The sequence below is a fragment of the Eublepharis macularius genome, chromosome 5 (genome assembly GCF_028583425.1).
Source record: "Eublepharis macularius isolate TG4126 chromosome 5, MPM_Emac_v1.0, whole genome shotgun sequence".
NCBI lineage: Eukaryota > Metazoa > Chordata > Lepidosauria > Squamata > Eublepharidae > Eublepharis > Eublepharis macularius.
Window position 1 is genome coordinate 8,839,062 of NC_072794.1, and position 18,250 is coordinate 8,857,311.

At 47.0% G+C, this 18,250-nt stretch overlaps 1 protein-coding gene across 3 annotated transcripts in view; it reads right to left on the bottom strand.

Moving 5' to 3' along the window:
- LOC129331224 (transducin-like enhancer protein 2) overlaps positions 1 to 18,250 on the bottom strand; it is a 51,031-nt gene that overhangs the window by 15,886 nt on the left and 16,895 nt on the right. For all 3 annotated transcript variants that reach the window (XR_008597108.1, XM_054981643.1, XM_054981642.1), the window contains 5 exons: positions 8,391 to 8,407; positions 6,032 to 6,133; positions 4,807 to 4,851; positions 3,643 to 3,783; positions 31 to 172 (listed from right to left, as the gene is read on the bottom strand). Coding sequence is in view for 2 of the 3 variants with exons in the window: in XM_054981643.1 (XP_054837618.1) it covers positions 31 to 172; positions 3,643 to 3,783; positions 4,807 to 4,851; positions 6,032 to 6,133; positions 8,391 to 8,407 (447 nt within the window). In the remaining variant the exon portion in view is untranslated. The remainder of the gene's footprint in view (positions 1 to 30; positions 173 to 3,642; positions 3,784 to 4,806; positions 4,852 to 6,031; positions 6,134 to 8,390; positions 8,408 to 18,250) is intronic.

An 18,250-nucleotide genomic window follows, 5' to 3' on the forward strand; every position in this document is an offset into this window, starting at 1 on the left:
GGAAGTACAATGTTCAGAAACTCGGCTTACTGATGGCATCTGTGGCCGAAGACTTAGAGAAAATTTGCCGGACCTGGGAGGTGGCGCTGGGCCCAGGCCCTGAAGTTAAGGACTCCTGGGATGCAGACAGACCAGGTGACTTGCAGGTGGAAAGGCTGGTGGGATTATCGCTCTGAAAGAGAAAGGGCGCAGCTGCTTTGAGAAAACATCGCAAATTCTTTTCACAAAGCCTTGAACATTCCTGGAATATTAGAGGTTCAACATCCTGTATACGTCATATCATGTTTATAGGGGATGGGAGACATATGGGGGGTGCAAAAAGAGGGGGCATGGGAAATGACCTGGGCTGCAGTGTCCTTGAAGCTAGGGGCAAAATACAGGATTACAGCCGATACTGCGCTAAAAGAAGACGGGTAGTTTATAACAGACAGATGACTGATACTGGAACCGACTGAAACCAAACCTCTCTCAATGAGATGTCATAAATATAAAAGCATATTAAGAAGAATACAAGAATGATATTTGGGATCTGTAGGTAGGGGTCTCTGAGCCACCAATGCCTTGCTTATGTGTCACCTTTGGGAGGTATCTGTAATCTTCCTGTGTATCTTTATTTTGCCCTCCCTCCAAGGAGCACAGGGCGGCATACATACCCCCTCCCACCCAAACAGACAGGACAACCAGCCCCTTTATTGTAGGAGAAGAATGTACAGAGGATGCGTACGATACAGAGTAGAACAGAAGAGTATTTACATGTTTAAATAAGCTTTTATGACTCCGTGCCTGTGAAACTTAAATCCCTTTGAAACGGGTTTAACTGTCACAGCTTTCCCCAAAGGATCCCTCTGAGAACTGTAGCTGTGCCGAGCTCCACCGATGCTTTGAAAGAGACCCTGTGACGAATGACAGCGCACAGAAGCCCTTTGGAACAACAAACCAGGGCCCTTTCCACACAGCTTACCTGCTTGCGTTATGTCCTGGCAGATTGTGCAAAAAACGCGGAAGATAGCGTTTTTTGCGCGATCTGCCGGGACATAACGCAAGCAGGTAAGCCGTGTGGAAACGGCCCAGTTTCTGAACAATGAAACCACGTTCCCATTTGTTCAGTGCAGACATAATACATATTTGCATCACAAATTTATACTGGTTTTATACCAGTCATCCACAGGCTTTACCCCTCCCCCATCCCCCAAATCCTGAGAACAATAGTTTGGTGATCAGGTTTTTTCTCATAGATAGCCTTAATTCCTCCACCTCAGCACTCTACATTTCACTGGTGTGGAATACAAGGACTGTGTGCAGACATCTAGCGTTGGGTTTTGGTGCTATAAGAAGGAAAAAAGCTCTTCTGGATCAAACCAAATGTTCACTTAGTCCTGCACATTGTTTCCAAGCCACAAGCAAGGCACGAGAGAGATACATCTTTCCATTTGTACCTACTACCTGTCATTCAAAGATACATTGCCTCTGTACATGGAGGTTTCATTTACCAGTTTTGATAGACCCATCTTTCTCATCTCGTTTTCCCAGCCAAAAAAAAAAGAGCCCAGAAAGATCCTTCTACAACTTCATGCGTGTGTGTGTGTTTAGCACAGGGACGGTTTCTACATATGGGACTGTACCTATTCTAATCCACGGGGGCAAATATAGCTCCCACCCCCATCCTGCATGTGGCTTGTAGAATCTCCCTTTGAGTCTCTACGTTCTCCTCTTTCCTTCCTGGCTGCTGTGGGTTTGACATCCGATCAATGCCCTTCTCTTCTCCGGCTCCCTTTTGCCCTGATGTTTCAATCGGTGATCTTCTGGGCGATCAATAAATTTGAGCCAAGAGCTGCTCACTCTATTTATAAAGGAAGGAAAGGGGGGCATGAGAAGAGGGGAGAAAGGAGGGCCCAGGGGGGATTTTATAAGCGGCCAGACGGAAAAGATGGGGAGGGGGGGCGTGAGGAGGGGGAAATTGAGCTTCACAACTATTACCAGTTCAATAACCTCTGTTTGGGAAGCCTGGAGTTTCTCTCCCACCTAATCTCACCCAGATGGCATGGTAAACCCCCCACCCCAGCCCCAGCTTGTGCTAATAGCAATTAATTATACATTAAAACCCTCGCAGGAATTCAAAGCCCCCAGTGGCCTACTAATTAACTGAGCTGCGTCGTCTTCCTTTTGAGGAAGGGGAGTGGTGGAGAAAAGGAGAGGCTGCACATTTGCGCTTTGGAAAGAGGAGGCTTTTCTAGAACCAGAATCCACAAGTCTGGCTTTCATTGCTGGGGGGGGGGGTCCATTTTGTAAAAGGCACATGCAGTACTAAGATGGGGCCTGCTGGGCCAGACCAAAGCTCCATGCAGTCCAGCATTTTGCCTCCCTCAGGGGCTGACCAGGGGCTCTCAGACGCCCACAAGCAGGGCTTGCTGTTTCCTCCCCAGCATTTGGCATTGGAAGATAGACTGCCTCTGAACCTGGAGGTTCCATTTAGGAGTAGTACGTGAGTGCAACTATCCTTTCCTGCCAGTTCCCTCCAGTATCTCCCTGTGTTTGCCTCAAGGAGTAAGACTTATTTATCGTGGGTAGCAAATTAATCAACCCATCATTAAAGCATACCTGTGCTTTAATTTGAGGCTTCCTTGGCTCCTCTCCAACCCTAAAAGATTATCAAAAGCTAGCTTTGACTTCATCAAAGGATACAGACAAGCTGGAGGCCCACAGATCGGAATTCCTCCCTCCCGAAATCTGGACCGAGATCTTCTCTCCGTGACACTATAAGCATTTAGGGGTCTGAACAGGCCCATCTCTCCATTCCTCCTCCATTTCCCCCTTAAATGACACCCTTTGCAGGCATTAAATTAGCTTGCTTCATTTTCACCCATCCATTTGGGGAAGGATTTTTGGTTCTAATTTATAAATAATTGTATTTATTTTATTTATGTATTTTATTAGATTTATACCCTGCTCTTGCTGCGAATGAGCTCAGGGCGGGGGGAGCACATACATGCATTAAAACCATATACCTATATCTAAAAGGCAATATAGAAAACAATACAAAAATTACAAAGACTGGTGCTGTAACCAATATAGGCTACAATAAACATCTAAAAACCATGGATAGGCCAATGGTGACACAGGCCCAGGGCAGCCCCCAGTGGAGCACGAGACGTGGCAGACAGAGAAGGGACAATTCGCTGGCTCTCAACCAAAGGCCCGGCAGAACATCTCCATTCTGCAAGCCCCGTGGAAGTGTAGCAGGTCCCGCAGGGCCCAGATCTCAATCAGGAGTGTGTTCCACCAGGCTGGAGCCAGGCGAATGTCCCGTGGGCTGGGGGCCACCAAAGTCTGCTTATCCACATTTAGACAGTTCCCCGCCACATTTTGCTGCCCCCTCAATATGGAGGCAATCATGAAGTCCAGTTTTAGAGAATGAGCTGCAGTCCTCTACAAGGAATCATTGGTAGGAGAGCGGGGACACAGGTCTCCCCTCCCCAACCCGAGGGCGTGTGCAGGGCTTCTTTACAATCAGTCCCATTTTTCTGCATGCTGGAGGCCCCCCAATATCTAGAAATCCCAACCCTGGAGATACATGGCCAGGCTTTACTGCTTTTGTGACTGGCTCCAGCCACCCATTTAGTATTCCAGGCCTGCCCTGCTTACTAAATTCTGGTCTTTTGCTTTGAGAGGAGTGGTGCTCCGACTGGAGGCCAGGGAAGGTGGACTGTCGGGGATCTCCCTCCGGCTAGGCAGAAGCTTGGCAGTGGACATGCAGAGAGGCATATCATGCTCAGAAGTAGGATCCTGGATGAAAAGAGAAAGCAGGAACAGCCAGGGAGAAGGCAGGATATCAGTTAATGCAGTGCTTAAAAACTGCAGTTCTTTTTGCCTGTAAACTGAAAAAGGGGTCTGTCGACTGCCATTGAACTGAGCTGCAGTGATGTCATGGAATGTTCATCAACACTGATTCAAATTGCAGAAAGGGAAATGTCAGTCATTGGATGTTGATGCACAGTGCAGCTGCAGCAAAAAGGTTGGAGGTTGCTCTGGACACCGAAAAAGGGCTCTGACACAGGAGGGACTTTGTTTTTTGTTTGTGGGGTGGGGAGAAGGCTAGCAAGGGCTTGTGATCCTACAAACAGAGCAGGATGCATCAGTCACAAGCAGGGCTTTTTTCTGGGAAAAGAGGTGGTGGAACTCAGTGGTGGAACTCCGGACTGCACAATGACGTCCTTTTGGGTCAGCTGGAACAAGGGGGGAATTTTTTAAAGTTTAAATTGCCCTCGGCAAAAATGGTCACATGACCAGAGGCCCCGCCCCGATCTCCAGACAGAGGGGAGTTTAGATTGCCCTCCACACCGCTTGGTGGCGCAGAGGGCAATCTAAACTCCCCTCTGTCTGGAGATCAGGGGGCGGGGCCATGGGCCATGTGACTATTTTAAAGAGGTGCCAGAACTCAGTTCCACCACATTCCTGCTGAAAAAAAAACCCTGGTCACAAGGTTCCACTTGCTTTTACAAGATGCTAACAGTGTTCCCAGGGCAGGACATAATGGGCTCAGTCCAAAAAGGGGTTGGAAAGAACACACCAGGATGAGCATTTGCACATACTCTGCCTCAAGAAAAGAGGAATAATAGAATCATAGAATCATAGAGTTGGAAGGGGCCATACAGACCATCTAGTCCAACATGCCCAGTGCATGTTGCAACCTGTTTCACAGATGTAGATTTACTTTGCATAATCCATTCTGATTTTCGCTAACCTGGGGCGGGGGGGGAGCAGCACCCTGGGTTCAGTACGCAAGATAAATAAATCCTTGCCACGTACCTCATCAACAACCAGGTTGTAATCACTTCTCTCCCCATCACTCTCCTGCAAAGGGGGGGGGGAGAATAAAACAGGAACAGATGGAATCCGTCAGGCTGGGCAAAATGACCCCCAAAACTCCTTCTGAGCAATTATTAATCGGCCCCTTTGGATTAGGAAGCGGAGAATTCTGCAGAAGACGGCAGACACTGGAAGAAGAGATGCTGATTGCCAACTGACCAGAGGGAAAACAGCCCCAACTGTTTCATGCTTGAGTTGGGGGAGGGGGTAAGCTTCTGGGCCAGTTGCCAAATTTTTGGGCTGCTTGCCAGAACATGTTTGAATAAATCTGGAGTTGAAGATTTTTTTTTAAAAAAAGAATGATATTTATTTCAAATAATACCCTTTTTTTCCCTGCATGTATTTCCCAAAGTTTACAAGCTCTTAAAACATAATAAAGGATAAAATGAAATTAATCATAACATTCAGCACAATATTTTTTAAAAAAACACAACACAAGAGAAAACAATCTGATGATGCTGTCACTGTCAAGGGGACATTCCTGAGGAATATGTGTCAAAGGTATGGGGACACGACTGAAAAGGCCCCGACTTCCCTCAAAATAAAGCCGAAGTTCAGGCGCAACCATTTTACTGAAGGCTTGGACTGCATTTCGTCACTCTCCATCTGCATGGTGCTCTTAAGTGAACAGGCAGAACCATACTATGTATTTGGCATATTTTCATCCCACCCTCTTCCTCCAAGGAGCTCAGTGTCGCATACATGGTGGTCTCCATTTTATCATCGCAATGACCCTGTGAGGTAGATTAAACTGAAAGAGAATAACTGATCACGTGAGCTTCATGGTGAACAGGAATTGGAGCTTTGTCTACTCCAACCCTCTGACCACCATACCACACCAGCTCTCCGATGGGAGAAGGATCCTGGGAATTGTAGTCTGTTGTGAACAGAGACCTTTTTGTCAGAAAGTTGCTCCCTGCCCCTCACAGAATCACTGTATGCTATACATGAATGTCAAATCAGTTCAAGCCTGGGATGCAGGCATGTCATAAGCCACACTGGGCATTCCTTCTTGCTGAATATTCCAGGATACTGAACTTGTTCACCTGACCCTGAGATTTTGTCACTGCCAAATCATACGAAGATGGGACACAGGCAGCCCACTGGTCTCAAACAGGAAAGGCAGCCCTATTCCCCACTGAGGCCCACCAGCAGCTGCACTTACGTAATGCCCTGCCTCCTCTTTGGCCTCTTGCTTGTGCCTCACCCCTGTGCTGTCCAGCTGTTCCTCTTCTTGCGAGCTCTCGGGAGGAGACGCTGAATTGCTCTTTGGGGGAGGAAGAAAAAGAGGACAGAACTTCATTCAGAGAAAGTCCCTGCCAGGTGGAACCCTAAGTCCTGTCTTGCCTTAAAGGTGGGACAGGAGGACTCAAACCTCGTATGAGGTTGAGGAGATCTGCTGGGGTGAGAAACACACAAAACACTTGAAAAAGACTCAGGCCACGACCATCAAGGCCAGGGCCGATTCCAGATGACTAACCTTAAGTCGCTTCATGCCGCCCTCTTCCGGATCGTGACGGGGAAAATGCGAAATATCGCGTTTCCTCGCGCGAGTTTTGCGCATCGTCGCGCAAAACTCGCGCGAGGAAACGCGATATTTCGCATTTTCCCCGTCGCGATCCGGAAGAGGGCGGCATGAAGCGACTTAAGGTTAGTCATCTGGAATCGGCCCAGAATAACTCAAGCAAAATCAGTCAACAAAATGGCAGGGTTGTGAACAGAATAAAGCATTTTCTTGGCGTAGAATTTGGATTGCCAGCCAGTACCTGGAATTTAAGCATACATCTGCTTATGAATGATCAATCCTTCTGGCCCCCTTTCAAGTCTTAAATTTTTTTTTTTTAAACATCAGAGCTCTGGCAAATAGCAGCAGCTTCTTTGGAGACCGTCCCTAACGCACAAAGAATGTTTGCACAGTGGCTGGAATTAAAACAACAGTTGAATAACTGCTGCTTGTGCTGGACTTGAAAGGAATCCTTCCCTCCCCCTTTGGGGAGATAATGAGGCATGACAGCAACGGAAAATCCCCATCAGCCGTTTGGGCTGTTTACTTCCAAAGCGTTAACCTGCACGGTGCTGGAAGGAGAAGGGCCCTGGCAGTTACAAGGGGGCAGCTAGAATGCATTGTACTGTGCAGTCCTAAACAGAGCCATGCTCTTTGAGGTCCATTGACTCCATAGCCTGCAACAGTCCCTTTGATGCTCTAGCACCTGTTTCGCCTTCTTGGGAGATTTGGGGGATTCCTTTTCAAAGCACATGTTAGTGAGCAGTACAATGCTGAAGGCTTTAGACTCTCCTTCTGTGTCCCTGGCAGTGAAATTTCCAAACAGGAAATGATGGTGGGTGGATTTTGTCCCTGATGCACTTCCACATGCACGGGATACACATGTACAGTGAGGTGCCATGCAGTGCACAACCTGCCATGTGGCACATGGCGCCTAGGCTAGATTCATCTACTGCATAAGACCGCTGCATTCCCCCCCCCCCTTCGGCAGATGCCAAGCCAAAACGGCAGCCTTACGGCTTTTGAACCCAAGCCAGCCACGATGTTGCAGAGCCAGGCAGAGAAGGGCCTTTGACAACATGCGAGAGGCATTTGGCTATCTGCAACAACCAACTGATAGAAATCAGCACCACAAACACAGAGATAATTCAGCACTTGGAAAAAACGAAGATCACCCGGTTGCTCGTTCAATTTCAATTAAAAAAAATAAAACGTTAAACACTCCAGATGCGTTTCAGGCTGGCCAAATCACCCCATCAGGGCCTCTCAGGCAGGGGGCCTTCTAGGGGAGGGAGAGACGGTTGCCAACTTTGAATCTGGTCCCTCTCACTCTCCTTTTAATATCAGCTTGATCTGCAAGCAATTATCAGGTGATGCTGTTTAACTTCATGCCATAAAACGCATCAACTGCCCACTTCAGCATATGAAACCTTTGTTAAAGGGACAGGACATTTTCCCCGCCTCAGTTTGCTTCAGCTCATAACCCAGGCATCCCTCTGCGCTTCTCTTTGCCTCGTGTTCTCTCAGCTACTAGAGTGGGGAACCTATCTGGGCCCAAGACAACCTTGGTGGGCTGTTCATCAGCCCTGGAAGATACTGTGGACATCCCCGATTCCCATCCTTCTTTTTAAAAATAAGAACTTTCATCTAGCCTAATCAGGTTTACGTTTATGTTGCCAGTTCTCTAGGACCTCAGAACTTAGTGTAAAAACACAGAGAGGCGCTCCAGTCTCGAGTCTTTTGCAAAGAGAGAATTAAAAGCACGGAGGGGGTAACACCTGGTGAAATCTCATAAGCCAGAGGCCTTGTGGAAAACATTTTCCAGGGGGCAAATAGAGGTCTCAAGTACCCTCTCCAGATTTCTGACCCTTCCTAGGATGAGAAAAATAACAGCACAAGGGAGATCCTCCACATTTGAATTAGCTGAACAACTCTTGCAGAATTCGGCTTTTCTCTCAGCAGAATCTGGATTGCTGCTGCTACTCGCCAAAGTCATCAATTCGACACAAGGAAAACTTACCCGGCTTGAGTGGGGTTCTTTGATGTACACCCCAGCAGCAAGACATCCCAAAAGTCCAGGAACAAATAAAAAAGAAGAAGATTTAATTAGACTCCTGCATGCAAATATGCCTGAGACTAAACACTGCTAGAAAAGGGTTTAGGGGGAGAAGGGGGACAGCAAGAACCTCAGGCAGTGGAGAAGCACAATACAAATCTGAGTTTCCTTTAACAAATACAACTTTTCCAGAGTGGAAAGTGCTTCAAAGTGCTCCATCTTGCTGAAATACCCACAAAAGCTCTGCAAGGAAGGCCAGTATTATTATCCCTCTATGAGACACAGTGACTTGACGAACAGTGAAATCCTAAGCACTGCTACTCTAGTGGGCCATTGAAATCAATGGGCTTAGGCTGGAGTAACTCTGTTTGGATTTCACGATGTCTACCCTAGTAGGTTTGTAGCAGCAGTGGGATCTGAACTGGGGACGAATCGGAACACAGCCTGTCCTCCCTTAACCACTAGGATACTCTACCTTCCTTTTTTTTAAAAAAAGATACACAATTACATTTTCCAGAATAAATTAACCACATGCAGAAGACAGCTATGAATAAACACATATCACATTATATAAAAAACAATACCATTGAGGCGGGGGGAACTACTTTGCTTATGTTGAGGTTGTATTACCATTCACTAAAAGGTATGAAACAGTAACCAACATGTATTGTCGAAGGCTTTCACGGCCGGAGAACGATGGTTGTTGGGGGTTTTCCGGGCTTTATTGCCGTGGTCTTGGCATTGTAGTTCCTGACGTTTCGCCAGCAGCTGTGGCTGGCATCTTCAGAGGTGTAGCACCAAAAGACAGAGATCTCTCAGTGTCACAGTGTGGAAAAGATGTAGGTCATTTGTATCTACTCAGGAGGGGTGGGGTTGAGCTGAGTCATTCTGTAAGAGTTTCCCAGGGTGTGGAATGCTAATGGCGGGAGGCTTCATTGTATCCTGAGGAGGTTCTTTTGCATATGGATTGGTGCTTGATGTGCTAATCTTCTCTGCAGGGCTATTGTCGGGTGTGGAGTGTTTTGTTGGCCTGGTGTTTTTCAGAACTGGAGCCCATGCTCTGTTCATTCTTAAGGTTTCTTCTTTCCTGTTGAAGTTTTGCTTATGCTTGTGAATTTCAATGGCTTCCCTGTGCAGTCTGACAAAGTAGTTGGAAGTGTTGTCCAGTATTTTGGTGTCCTGGAATAAGATACTGTGCCCTGTTTGAGTTAGGCTATGTTCAGCCACTGCTGATTTTTCAGGCTGTCCAAGTCTGCAGTGTCTTTCATGTTCTTTTATTCTTGTCTGGATGCTACGCTTTGTGGTCCCGATGTAAACTTGTCCACAGCTGCAGGGTATACGGTATACTCCTGCAGAGGTGAGGGGGTCTCTGCTGTCTTTTGCTGATCGTAGCATCTGTTGTATTTTTCGGGTGGGTCTGAATACTGCTTGAAGGTTATGCTTTTTCATAAGCTTTCCCATCTGATCAGTAATTCCTTTGATATATGGCAAAAACACTTTTCCTGTAGGTGACTGTTTTTCCTTGGTTGTTTGATTCATCCTGGGTTTGATTGCTCTTCGGATTTCATTTCTGGAGTAGCCATTTGCCTGAAGTGCGTGGTTTAGATGATTAATTTCCTCATTGAGAAAGCGCGGCTCACATATCCGTCTTGCACGATCCACTAATGTTTTCATTATGCCTCTTTTCTGTCGGGGGTGGTGATTGGAGTTTTTGTGTAAGTACCGATCAGTGTGAGTTGGTTTCCTGTAGACCTTGTGACCTAACTGAAAGTTTGCTTTGCGGATGACCAAGGTATCCAGGAATGAGAGTTTTCCCTCACTTTCTTTCTCCATTGTGAATTGTATGTTCAGGTGGATGTTGTTGAGATGATTCAAAAACTCCATCAATTCTTCCTCCCCATGGCTCCAAATGATGAATGTATCATCCACAAACCGGAACCATACACTGGGTTTGTGGGGTGCTGATTCTAGAGCTGTTTTTTCAAAATGTTCCATGTAGAAGTTTGCTATAACTGGGCTGAGTGGGCTCCCCATGGCCACCCCATCCATCTGTTCATAGAATTCGTTGTCCCATTGGAAGTAACTGGTAACCTCGTCTTACATCAAAGATTCAGCAGATTTCATCAACAAAATCAGTTCTCTGAAACTCAATCCACAAGACATACTTGTCAGTTTTGATGTTGTATCCCTGTTTACCAAGGTTCCAGTAAAAGACACGATTGCACTGATTAATCAGATTTTCCCAGAGGATGTAACAGCCTTATTCCATCATTGTCTGACAACCAGTTACTTCCAATGGGACAACGAATTCTATGAACAGATGGATGGGGTGGCCATGGGGAGCCCACTCAGCCCAGTTATAGCAAACTTCTACATGGAACATTTTGAAAAAACAGCTCTAGAATCAGCACCCCACAAACCCAGTGTATGGTTCCGGTTTGTGGATGATACATTCATCATTTGGAGCCATGGGGAGGAAGAATTGATGGAGTTTTTGAATCATCTCAACAACATCCACCTGAACATACAATTCACAATGGAGAAAGAAAGTGAGGGAAAACTCTCATTCCTGGATACCTTGGTCATCCGCAAAGCAAACTTTCAGTTAGGTCACAAGGTCTACAGGAAACCAACTCACACTGATCGGTACTTACACAAAAACTCCAATCACCACCCCCGACAGAAAAGAGGCATAATGAAAACATTAGTGGATCGTGCAAGACGGATATGTGAGCCGCGCTTTCTCAATGAGGAAATTAATCATCTAAACCACGCACTTCAGGCAAATGGCTACTCCAGAAATGAAATCCGAAGAGCAATCAAACCCAGGATGAATCAAACAACCAAGGAAAAACAGTCACCTACAGGAAAAGTGTTTTTGCCATATATCAAAGGAATTACTGATCAGATGGGAAAGCTTATGAAAAAGCATAACCTTCAAGCAGTATTCAGACCCACCCGAAAAATACAACAGATGCTACGATCAGCAAAAGACAGCAGAGACCCCCTCACCTCTGCAGGAGTATACCGTATACCCTGCAGCTGTGGACAAGTTTACATCGGGACCACAAAGCGTAGCATCCAGACAAGAATAAAAGAACATGAAAGACACTGCAGACTTGGACAGCCTGAAAAATCAGCAGTGGCTGAACATAGCCTAACTCAAACAGGGCACAGTATCTTATTCCAGGACACCAAAATACTGGACAACACTTCCAACTACTTTGTCAGACTGCACAGGGAAGCCATTGAAATTCACAAGCATAAGCAAAACTTCAACAGGAAAGAAGAAACCTTAAGAATGAACAGAGCATGGGCTCCAGTTCTGAAAAACACCAGGCCAACAAAACACTCCACACCCGACAATAGCCCTGCAGAGAAGATTAGCACATCAAGCACCAATCCATATGCAAAAGAACCTCCTCAGGATACAATGAAGCCTCCCGCCATTAGCATTCCACACCCTGGGAAACTCTTACAGAATGACTCAGCTCAACCCCACCCCTCCTGAGTAGATACAAATGACCTACATCTTTTCCACACTGTGACACTGAGAGATCTCTGTCTTTTGGTGCTACACCTCTGAAGATGCCAGCCACAGCTGCTGGCGAAACGTCAGGAACTACAATGCCAAGACCACGGCAATACAGCCCGGAAAACCCCCAACAACCATCAGTAACCAACATGTTTGAAAGTACGGATGTAATTGTTAATTTTCCCATCTCTACAAACCTTAAAGTGAACGGCTGGATTTTAGCTGATTTAGATTGTACGGCTTTGAACACGCCCAGAATTTCTGCGGCACCTGAGCTCTGCTATGGAACACATCAATTAAGGGGGCCTCTGAACCCCTTCTGGAGCTCCCGTTTTGCCAGGAAAGTCAGATTTTACTAGGAATCTGGAGACATCACTTAGTGCCCACTGGCTGCCCTACATTCCCAGCTTTCATTAAAAGATGCAAATCTTCATACCAGGGGTCCCTAACGTGGTGCCCAGCAACACCTTTCCTGCCCCCCTCCAAGTGTTTTTAGAAGGTAGGTGGGGCCAGGTGGGGCTTTTGCCCAGAATGACTTCTGATTGGCTATTGCAGGTCTGATGGGCTGTGCAGATTTTTAAAAAGTTGCTTTGGCAACAGCTGATACCAGGAGGATCTTCATCGGTGACTGACAGTCAACTGTATGTAAGAGAATATTTCTAAATCTTGCGAAGACAAGATTCTCTGGAAAAGTCAATAATGCTAGGAAAAGGGGAAGGCAGTAAAGAGGAAGATGAGATGGCTGGACTCCATAAAAGAAGCCACGTCCTCCAGTTTGCAGGACCTAAGCAAATCTGTTAAGGATGTTTTGGAGGTCTTTCATTCATAGGGTCGCCAAAGGTCAGAGGCAACTTGACCGCACATAACACACACACACACATTTCAAAACAACATGTTCTGTTTATAAGGCATTCTGTTAAACAGAGCTCCTGTCTGAAAGGTTAGAGTTGAAAGGGGTCTTACAGACCTTCTAGTCCCACCCCCTGCCCAATGCAGGAACAGCCTAAAGCCTCCCTGACAAGGATTGGTCTGGCTGCTCCTTGAGGACTGCCAAGGAGGGGGTTGAAGAGTTAAGTGTGACATCACTGCCTGGCATTCTGTGGTCGGCAAAGCCTCCTGTGGCAGCCTTTTTGTGGTTGTGGCTGTGTGGTCACCGTGTGTGCCCATCCAAATTGCACAGGCCAAGGGCTACTTGGGGTGGCTCAGATGAGCCCTGGCAGGTTGGGTGGCAGTAATTCTGGGGCCCCATCCTGGACTTTTGCTCCGAGCTCCAGTTATGAAGACTGCCTGTGAGTGGCGAGGGCCTGGTCAGCACATACATGCCTGCTCTCCTTTCCCGTGCGGTCAGTCAACATGCAGACAGGTTGTTTGTATGGGGCCCACAGACCATAAGCAATCCAAGTTATGGAAACCAATGAAACCACAGTGAAATCAAAAGGAGGGGATTGTGAACAAATAAGCCACTCAAACCTTACTCTGGTTATCTGTTAGAACTTTCCATTTTTACTATGGCTAAACGCTGTCAGCTAAAATGTGTACAAGGGGGAGTGGGTTAGGATTTAACTGTCAAGGGTTTCAGACTTGGGAGAAAAACAAACCAGATCTGCCTACAGGGGGAACATCTCCTTGCAGGTTAGTTAAACAGCTGCAGTGACAAGTGTGGAGGGGCCAGGGCCTCGCTCCATCTTCCTCCCTCACAGACAAGCTTTGCTGTCATCTCGGAAGACAGAACGGAGTGACTCCTGGCATGAGCGAATCAGGTCAGGAGAAAAGATGTTTTCTGTGATCCTCCCAACAATTTTTGAGTGGTCGTTAATGGCAGGGGGTTGCACGGCAACGGGTAGACAATGGAACAATTAATTGGCATGGTTCACATAATTAGCAGACAATTTGCATGCTATGCAAATTAGGCAACATGTATTTGTGAAGTTTTAATAGGGCAACCGTAACCAGGGTTTGGTGTTACTTGCCTGTTTTGCAAGACCTCAGAACTTAGTTTCCTGAGAATTTATGCTTTCAAAAACTGAAGTTTCTAAGCCTTTGTAAGAATGAAGATATGCTTCAAAGTGTGCGGGCAACATCCAGTGAAATCTCAGAGGTCAGAGGAGGTGGAGGATAAGATTTCTAGGAATCACATTCCAGACCTCCAGGACTCTGAAAAGCTCACTGGTCCCAGGAGGGACATAATTAAAATGTATGCTGGAGACTAGGACAAGAGAAATTGTCCGAATGCTCCCCTACGCCTGCCCCTGCCTCCCACTGTTCTAGCTAATGAGTGGAAAGACAGTAAGGTGATTGACACGCACTTTAAAAAATTAAAAATAAATAGTATCAAACACATCAAAGGTAAATTGAATACAGGCTCTCCTTGCAAATAAATTCACAAACCATGGCTGATTCCAGATGACTAACCGGAAGGCGCTTCATGCCGCCATGTTCCGGATCGTGACGGGGAAAATGTGAAATATTGCGTTTTCTCGCGCGAGTTTGGCGCAACGTCACGCCAAACTCGCACGAGAAAACGCGATATTTCGCATTTTCCCCGTCGCGATCCGGAACATGGCGGCATGAAGCGCCTTCCGGTTAGTCGTCTGGAATCAGCCCTTACCAACTTAGAAATGAGGTCACTAAACTCTCCCCCATGTCCCCATGCTTAGATATCATTCACACATGTGGTGGAACAATGAATGAAAGTGCTGGATGGGCATGTTGTCCTTTACTGGGGGTGTCCATTGCCCCTCTGTGTGGATATAATGCTCTGAAGCCCCGACAATGATGAGCTTCCTTTAACAAGTTGCACAACAATGGGGAAAGGATCGGGGACAAGAAGTATTTATTATCTTAGCCTACTTGCTGTTCTTGAGACAGAAATCAGAAAGGCAAAACACATACACGCTCAAACTGATCAATTAAAAAAAAATCACTAGCACAATCACACAGCTGAAAACCCAGGCAAAGTCTACAATAGTTGTAGAGCGGGGGCAGGTGGGGGGAGAGATTTCGGCCAGAGGGCCACAGCAGGATCTGTCCCTCTCCCCGCTTTGCTGCTCATAACGGCTCTCATGGCACTCGGCTTGAGTTTTTCAGCCCAAAAGGCTGTTAGGCAGCTCAAGGTTGATGGAAGGGCTCCATGATGACCTTGAAAACTCCAAAAAAGATTTTTTTTTAAAAAGCCACAGAGAGCTAAAACTCAGCAGCATATGTATCAGGTCTAGTCAACTGTTGGGTCTAAGTTGGGAAGGAGTAGATTTTAGCCCTAGAAACGAAAATGACAAAACTGAGCCTATCGTACCTTAGCCACATCGTGAAAAGACAAGGTTCTCTGGAAAAGTCAATAATGCTAAAAAAAGGGGAAGGCAGTAGGAAAAGAGGAAGACCTAAAACGAGGTGGCTGGACTCAATCAAGGAAGCCACGCCCTCCAGTCTGCAGGATCTGAGCAAGTCTGTTCATGATAGGATGTTGTGGAGGTCTTTCATTCATAGGGCCACCATAGGTCGGAGGCGAATTGACGGCACATAACACACACACAGGTTTTAGCGGCCTCCTCTTGCTGAATCTTGATGAACATTCCAAACAGAATACAAGTTTTGAAATGTAACAGCTGTAGATAGACTATCTCTTGATGGTGATAAGAGAGAAAAGTCACCTACACAGGAAAACATTGTCATTGGAGGGGGGAGCTAAAAATCCAAAGTGATTATGCTGCTATGATCACTTTTACATTAAAAGGTTACAATACATTTTCTACAAATGAGATGAAATGCATAATAGTGACAGATGAGCAGGGCTCATTTCGAGGGGGAACTCGTAGGAACACAGTTCCGGCAGTTCCCCAAAGAGGTCACATGTCAGTAGGGGTGCCAGACACCCGGTGGGGGTGGGGGATCCCCAGCCCTCGCCTCCCACACCCCACTTACCTGGCTAGTGGGGGGGGGCGCACCCTCTGTGGGTGCTCCCCTGCGGAGCTGCGCGCTCCCACGCATCAGGCCCCTTTTGGGACGCTGCGGCACGCAGGAGCGCTCCCGCGCTCCACAGTGGCTCAAAATGGGCCCAATCTGGGCCAAACAGGGCTGTTTTGAGGTGCTGCAGAGCACAGAGTGCTCCTGTGCTCCGCAGCGCCTCAAAACGGGCCCGATCCACAGGCACATTTTGGGCCACTGTGGAGTGCAGGAGCATTCCTGCGCTCCACAGCAGCCCCCAATGCGAGCCCCTGGGGAGCGTGGGTGCGCTGGGGGGGTGGGGCATGGGCAGTGTGATGATGTCACTTCCCAGAATTGCTGTCATTGCACTTTGCGGGAGCGCTTCGCACGCACGTACCCCCCCTCAGAACAGAGGTGAGAGCCAGGTCCCGATCCCCCGCTGGGAGATTGAGGGGGCCTGGCAACCCTACATGTCAGGTGGCCCTGCCCACCTGACTCTTGGCCGTTTTGGGCCTGTTTCGGCCTGGATTGGGGCTGAAACGACCTGGATAGGGCCTCTGACGGGTGCTGGATCACTCTCCCGCTCAGCAGCAGCCCAATCCTGACCATTTGGGGGCCCTTTTCGACCATTTTCAGACTCTTTTTTGCCTTGGGTCCAATTTTGGCCCTGAATGGCCAGGATTGGGTCCAAAACAGCCAGGATAGGTAATGTCAGGGGTGTGGCATATGCAAATCAGTTATGCTAATGACACACTTCTGGTGCCATCAAGGGGCGTGGCATATGCTAATGAGTTGTGCTAATGAGTTATGCTAATAAGTTCCTCCAGCTCTTTTTCTATGAAATGACCCCTGCAGATGAGAAAAGGAAAACTCTTTAAACCCAGCCAGTTAACACTAACTAAGAAATCCGAAGGAGACAAAAACCCAGTGTGAGGCAGTGGAGAGAGTATTGGACTAGGACATTGGAAACTTGGGTTCCAATTCTATTCTATTCAGCCACAAAACTCACTGATTAACCTTAAGGCGGTCATATGCTCTCAGCCTCACAAGGCTGTTGTGAAGATAGAGTAGGGAAGAGAGAACCATGTGTGCTCTCCTGAGATCCTTGGAGAAAGGGCAGGGTAAAATTACCGGAAGGAAGGAAGGAAGGAAGGAAGGAAGGAAGGAAGGAAGGAAGGAAGGAAGGAAGGAAGGAAGGAAGGAAGGAAGGAAGGAAAAGCCTCAATGACGTACCTGGGAAAACAGGCACAGGTGGATTTGGTGGCAATACTGGATGGATGAGCTAAGAATGAGGTGGATGGTTAAGAAGTTAAAATATTTTGAAGTATTGTAAACTGTTCTGCAAAAAACTGGATCTACATCTAATAAAAATATTTTGTGGCCTAAAAAGTTATCTCAAGTTCTTTTTGCTTGGTCGCCTGGTGGCAAGCAGTCCTCACCATAGGAGATCAGGAAAGTGGCAATTTACTACCTATCTTTATCCTTTTGCTGTTTTGCAGAGATTTGTGACCCCCACCCCTGCCCTTCAAGGGACCCTTTATGGTCTTCCACACCACATGGAGCCCCTCAGCAGGCCTGGTGCCAATCTTGGCATAAAGGTTAAAAAGAGAAGGCCTTTATTTCCCCCAGATTAACAAGGATGCCTGCCAACAAAAGGGAGGTGGGCTAACAGATGCTGGATAGAGTCCCACAATGCTTTGCAGCCAAGAAAGTGACTCAGGGCTTGCCAAAAAGACTTTGGCATTGATTAGGCTTGCATGCAAAGCAATTCAGAACAAAGGGGGACATTTCTCTCTCTCTCTCTCTCTCTCTCTCTCACACACACACACACACACATACGTGTGTGTGCCACTGCAGACAGCCAGCCAATGTGACTCCAGATTTCTATAAGCACTTTGTGTGTGGCACTGTCACACTCCAAGTCAAGATATCCAGGCAAATCTGTGTCGAGGGAACCTGTTTAGTCTGAGCTGTGCACACAGCTGTAAATTCGTGTTACACATAACTTATTCTGCTGGGACCCTATGGAAATCTTCAGCAGCAGCATCTAGGTATCACTGGGAGAAATGACTGCACTCTTTCAAGTATATCTTCACAATCACAACCATAATAGTTAGGAACTTTTTAAAAAATCACAAAGAAAGTGAAGATTTTCTGAAAGCTGAATTTTGTAACACATTAATACCATCCCATGTTTGGCGCTTTTTCTGTGAATCGTGGCATATAAACAACTTAGCAACAACATACTTAATTTCATTTCCTACAACCAGGGCTTTTTTTCTGGAAAAAGAGGTGGTGGAACTCAGTGGGTTGCCAGCACAGGGGGCAACTCTTGGCGGGAGGTGGTGCTCCTGGTACCACATGTGTG